This window comes from Palaemon carinicauda, chromosome 39 (genome assembly GCF_036898095.1).
Source record: "Palaemon carinicauda isolate YSFRI2023 chromosome 39, ASM3689809v2, whole genome shotgun sequence".
Classification (NCBI taxonomy): Eukaryota; Metazoa; Arthropoda; class Malacostraca; order Decapoda; family Palaemonidae; genus Palaemon; species Palaemon carinicauda.
The window spans coordinates 42898785-42904989 of NC_090763.1; the positions used below are offsets into that span (position 1 = coordinate 42898785).

The following is a 6205-nucleotide window of genomic DNA, read 5'->3' on the forward strand; positions in this document are numbered from 1 at the left end:
GGCGCGGCGTTTGCTTGGTTTCAGCGCGCAGAAGTCCAGTTCCGCATCAAGGGCGTGACTCGCTCAACCACCAAAGCAGATTATGTTCTCGCGGTGATACCCGAGGACACTTTCCCGGATATATCCGATTGGCTTTGTGAACAAGGATACACCCCAATAACGTATGGCGCCCTCAAAACATACTTTCTGCAGCAGTACTCGCCGTCGCCAGCCGCCCGTATAACAAAGCTTTTCTAGCTCTCTCAACAACCGTTTGGGGACCAAAGGGCTTCACTCGCCCTCAGGGAAATGACCAGTATCGCTTGCCTGCAACCTGCCGCAGACGGCTCTCCTCGTGAGGTGAACCTACTTCATGCCATTTGGGTACTCCGTTTACCCGAACCTGTACGCGCTGCCATACCCGATGTCGATAGTTTACCCATAGAGGACTTGATGACCAAAGCCGACGCCCTTATCGACAGCCACTTCACGACCTTCAAGACCTCCATCAAAAAACCACTACTGACGAAGAGGATGCCTATTCAACGTCAACCAAAGCTGATGTGAATGCCGTAAGACATATACGCCTACCCCGTGACGTGCCGGAGCGGTGATAAAGCCACCCATCACCCACCATTCACTCACGCCTCAACCAACGACCGGTAGAGCCACTTACTGGTGCCCATCGGCAGCAGTTTTGCTACTACCACTACAGATTCGGGGCAGCCGTGAAGAAATGTGCCAAGGATTGTCAGTGGCCAAAGAACGTGTAAGTAGGCCATCGCTCGTAGTGGTGGCCTCCCGTGTTTATAATCTTTTCTTTTTACATGATGCAGGAACTGGCGTGTGATTTTTGGTAGACACGGGTGCTTGTCGTTCTCTTTTGCCAAGAGAACTCTTCAGGACACGATGTAGTCTGTCTATGTCTGCTGATGACCACCTGATAGCTGCCAACGGATCTGCGATACCCACCTATGGTTACGAGAACCTCACATTATCGTTTGAGAACGGTAAATTTAATTTCTCATTGCTGACGTCACATTGCTAATCCTCGGTGCGGATTTCCTCTCTCATGTCCACCTTCTGGTCGATGCCGCCCACCGACGATTGGTCAACGCAGACTCGTACTTGTCGACACCTCTTGAACCCGTCCCCTCCAACCTCGCTCTCCACATCAGCGCACCCACGGATGCCTACGCCCACCTCCTCACATCGTACACAGAGGTTTTCTGTCCAGAACTTCCCCACGCCCTCGACCGTCAAAGCTCTGCAGGAATTCTTGGGCATGATCAACTATTATCACCGTTTTCTGCCAGCCATTGCCGCCACTCTTGCTCCCCTCTATGCCTCCCTCAAGGGCAAGTCAAAAGACCTAAAGTGGGGTCCCCTTCAAGAAACAGCCTTCTGCAATGCAAAGAAGCCCCTATCAACTGTTGCTGCTCTCACTTTTCTCATCCCACATGCCCCTCACCTTCTCTCCCACCAATGCCAGCGACGTCGCTATTGGTGCAGTACTCAAAGAGGTGGTCAACGGCTTCCCCGCCCATTGGCCTTCTTCGGCAGAAAATTGTCCAAGGCAGAATTGCGAGTTGCTGGCGGTGCACTTGGCTGTCCGACACTTTCACCATTTCTTAGAAGGTACGCCCTTCATCATTTCCACAGACCACATGCCTCTGGTGCACGCCTTCACTCGAAAGTCTGACGCCTGGTCCGCCCGTTAATTCTGACATCTCTTCGCCATGGCTGAATATAATTGCACCTTCAACACGTCCCAGGGAAAATGAATCCCGTTGCCGATGCCCTGTCAAGAAACACGTTGGCTGCCATTCATCTTGGATTGGATTACAACGTCCTTGGCTGAAGCCCAACGACAGGATGCATAGTATCAAGCATGTAGGATATCCTGCACATTCCTCTGTTGGGAAGACATACCCCTCGACGACTACAACACCACCCTCCTCAGTGACGTCAGTACCGGTAAACCACCACCTTGGATTCCTGCTCCCGTGTGCCGACAGGTATTTGATTTCATTCACAACCTTTCACATCCCTCGTGCCGTTCTACTGCACAGCTGAAGATGAAGTTCATTTGGCACGGCATTTCTAAGGATACTAAGGATTGGGTCCGTGCCTGTACTTCTTGCCAAACTTCCAAAGTGCATCGACACACGGATTCAAGAGTGGGCACCTTTCCTCAACCTCAGTGTCGTTTTGCCCACATTCACATCGACGTTGTAGGCCCCCTACCCACATCATAAGGACATCGTTACCTATTTACTGTCATCGACCGCTCCACTCGTTAGCCTGAAGCCATTCCCATGGAAACTGCAACGTCTGCCTCATGTACATCTGCCTAACTCTCAGGATGGATGCAAGATTTGGTATCCCTGAGCATATTACTTCTGACAGGGGTACCACTCTCACCTCTCAATTGAGGACATCATTAGCGAATCTCCTGCTCATCATCCTACATCAGACAACTGCCTACAACCCCGCTGCCAATGAAATGGTTGAAAGTTTTCATGGCACCCTCAAAGCAGCTTTGATGTCCCGCTGCAAGGATTCCAACTGGTTTACTCAGCTTCCCTGGGTTCTCCTGGGACTAAGGACCACTCCTAAAAATGCCATTGGACGTTGCGGCAGCTGAAATGGTGTATGGCGACCCGTTGGTCGTCCCTGCCGAATTTTCTCCTTCTGCAACTTCCTCCAATGATCTCCAGTGCATACGTCACGTTGTGGGAAAATTTACTCAATGCCGCCAGCCTTACAATCCCCCAGCGAAGCATCACATACTGACAGACTTGCACTCTGCAATGCATGTTTTAATGCGCAATGACACTAGCAAGCCACTGCTAATGCCCCCTTACACGGGCCCTTTCCTTGTGATCCGACGCAGTCCGAAAGCATTCCTACTAAACATTCGTGGCAAAGAAGACCGGGTCTCCATTGATCGTCTAAAACCTGCTTATCTCCGGCCAGATGACCCGCCTACAGTTCGCCTCTCTAGATCAGGGCGCCCCATTTAACATGTACAGTATGTCATATTAGAGGGGGGGGGGGAGTCATGTACCAACCGTGTGTCACACGATCGTACATAGTAAATACATTTCTTTTTTTTGTATATATTATGCATTGTATCTTCGCTCGCCCCTCGCACTGACAGGGTCCTGAATAAACATGTCTGTTTTTATCACCGTTAACTGTTAACAGAACCGGTTATCGGTTGAACATGAAATTGCCTGTTATGTTTCTATGTCCTTTTTGCCTGGACTTGATGTATATATAAACTGATGCTCTGTAATAAAGTTAGTCAGTTGCTTTCTTCTTGCATTCTGAATCGCGGTTTACATGGGCGAACAGCTCGTCGAGCCTGGCTCGACAACCCTGTGTTTGAATTGATGTTCGAGTGTGTAAAATGGCTATTTGGTTGTCGAGCGTGCTCGTCGAACGGCTCGATGAAAGTCAGGCTCATCTTGACTTTTGTGGGCGTAGCTACATTGTTTGACGAATGGTGTGAATGTGTGAACGGGTGTCGAACATCGAATCTCAGTTGTTATTCAAACCTGCTAGAGGAAACATCATCAAAGAAATGAATAATGGCTGCCATTAATTAAAGCAAGAATGAGAAGGAAGTCGTACTTGATTTCATACATGCATATCGGGCTCATCCATCTTTATGGAAAGTTAAATCAAAAGACTATTCCAATAAAGTAGCCAGAAACAAAGGAATAGCGGCTCTGCATGAAATATTGAAAGAACTCGAACCTGACTGCACACGAGACGCCGTGACGAAGAAAATAAACTCCTTACGAGCAAGTTTTAGGAGAGCACACGAAAATAGAAAGCTCGAAGACGTCTGGGACCTCAGCAGATGATATATATGCGACGTCACTTCGGTATTATGAGATGATGTTTGTATTAGATCAGGATGTCCCACAAGAGAGCTGCTTTACTCTGGGGGATATTGACAACATGAATGATGAGGTAAGTGACAAAGAACTCATATACTTTATATTTTATCAACAGAAAGTAAGTCCATGTAATTCAGTAACAAATACTTTATTTCAACAAAGTAATACAGTATCTTTATTTTAATATTTGTATAATGTCATTCCACAAAACAGTAGCCTACACCTACACTTTATTATTTGGTTTACACGAAGTCTTTTTGTCATGGTACTGCACCCTCATTATCAAAGAAATCTTTAAATTTCACACGTACGTCTTTAGCAATTTTGGAATAGTTTCGCATTCCTTGACCGTGCGCTAAACTTGCAACAGTAATCGAATCCACTGATAATCCTGGCACAGTTATTCCGTTTGGGATATCATCCCTATGGAAGCATTCTGCGGGAGAATATTCTGAAGGGCAAGTAATTCTTAAATAATTGTGAAGGATAACACATGCCATGACAATCTTTTCAATACTGGATAATTTCAGATGTATTGATGTATAGAAAACTCTAAATCTTGAAGCCATTATACCAAAAACATTTTCAACTACTCTCCTTGCTCTAGACAGTCTGTAGTTATAAATCCTATCCTCTGCATTCAAATCCTTTTGAGGATAAGGTTTCATAAAATTAGGTCTCAGCGCAAATGCCTCATCTCCTACAAAAACGTAAGGCAACCTACAATTAGAATTGACAGGGGTAGTGTCGTCTGGAATATTAGGTCTCTTATTTGAAAGACGTTTTCCAAACTCTGTGTTTTCAATAACCCTTCCATCTGATACACGTCCGTTTGTCCTTATGTCAGCCATGGTGAATTCATAGTTTACATTAACCACTCCCAATAAAACAAGGCTGTTGTAGCCTTTGTAGTTCCAAAAATATGATCCACAATCTGGTGGTGGCGTGATGCATACATGTTTTCCATCGACAGCCCCGACACAATTCGGGAAGTTCCATCTTGACTCAAACTCTCGTGCAATAATTTGCCACTTAGCCACTGAGGTAGGAAACTGAAATAAAAGAAAATGAAATATATATATATATATATATATATATATATATGTATATATATATATATATATATATATGTGTGTGTGTGTGTGTATGTATGTATGTATGTGTATATACACACACATACATGCACACACATACATACATACAATTACTTTCATTTTATGTATCTTTACTTTCAGATTGAAGAAGGGGATGAAACGGAAAATGCTAAACCCAGCACGAGCCAGCAGGAACGTCCTCGCAAACGTCTCCCTAAATCTGATCCAATATTGGATACAGCTGCAAGAAAACTTGATGAATCTGTAAATATAGATATATATGTCTGGTATGGATAACTTCGGGAAATACTTCACATGTAGGATACTTGCAATGGACCAGCGAACTTCAATAATAACTAGAAAAATCATAAATGATGTACTTTTTGGGGCAGAGATGGGGAATTTAAATTCTTCATCTCGAGTAGTTACAACACACCAAGAGCCGGTACCATTACCAATGCCTTCAAATAACTCAGTGTATAGTTACTGCAGTAACAGCAGTAGTAATACAAATGACTCCGGGATGTTGCAGTACTTATCAAATTTTCTACCTTAGGATATAGCATATGCCCTACGTTTACTTGGTATATGTTTTATTTTTCTCATTTTTACCAAGCTTATTATAATATATGTTACTACATTTCAGGTGTCATATGTTATCAATAACATTTACAAGTATACAACTCTTACAAATTATTCATTACCTTTAGATAGTCTTTGTGAAGGACTTTGTAAATAGCAGCACATGTGTCTAGTATGATACATGACAAAGAGCTGGTAGAAATGATGGCAGAATATTTTAGATCATTAAGTGACCTTCCTGTTGCTAAATAGCGTAAAGTGACACTCAGTCTTTCATGTGGAGTTATGGCCTTCCTCATATTTGTATCTTCATAAGTAATGAAAGGGCTGACACGATTTAGTAGATAAATGTACGTGTCTTCATCCATACGCAAATAATTGCACCAGTCATCTGGCTCTAATTTTAAAGCAACAAGCAAGTTGGGGTGTGAAAATTTCTCTCTTTTTAGTGGCCAATCCTTCGTCCACTTTGATCTTTTTTTTTTTTTCTTCTTTTTGCCACTACTAAAGCAATGGCTATCAAATCATCCTCGTCGAGAGACATGTTGACGTTGTTTTAGCACAAGGCACACTGAGATTCGATATACTGTCTGAAAGCTCTTCGAGCCGTTCTACAAGTAGGTTCGACAACCGGGCTCG

At 44.2% G+C, this 6205-nt stretch overlaps 1 protein-coding gene across 1 annotated transcript; it reads right to left on the bottom strand.

Annotated features, from left to right (window-relative positions):
• Nucleotides 1–4150: 4150 nt before the first annotated feature.
• On the bottom strand, nt 4151–5982 carry LOC137631371 (uncharacterized; the record flags this gene model as incomplete). The annotated part of the gene is made up of 2 exons (XM_068363144.1): nt 4151–4942; nt 5689–5982. Coding segments are annotated over 2 exons (1086 nt in total), but the record flags the coding sequence as incomplete, so codon positions are not given.
• Nucleotides 5983–6205: the final 223 nt, after the last annotated feature.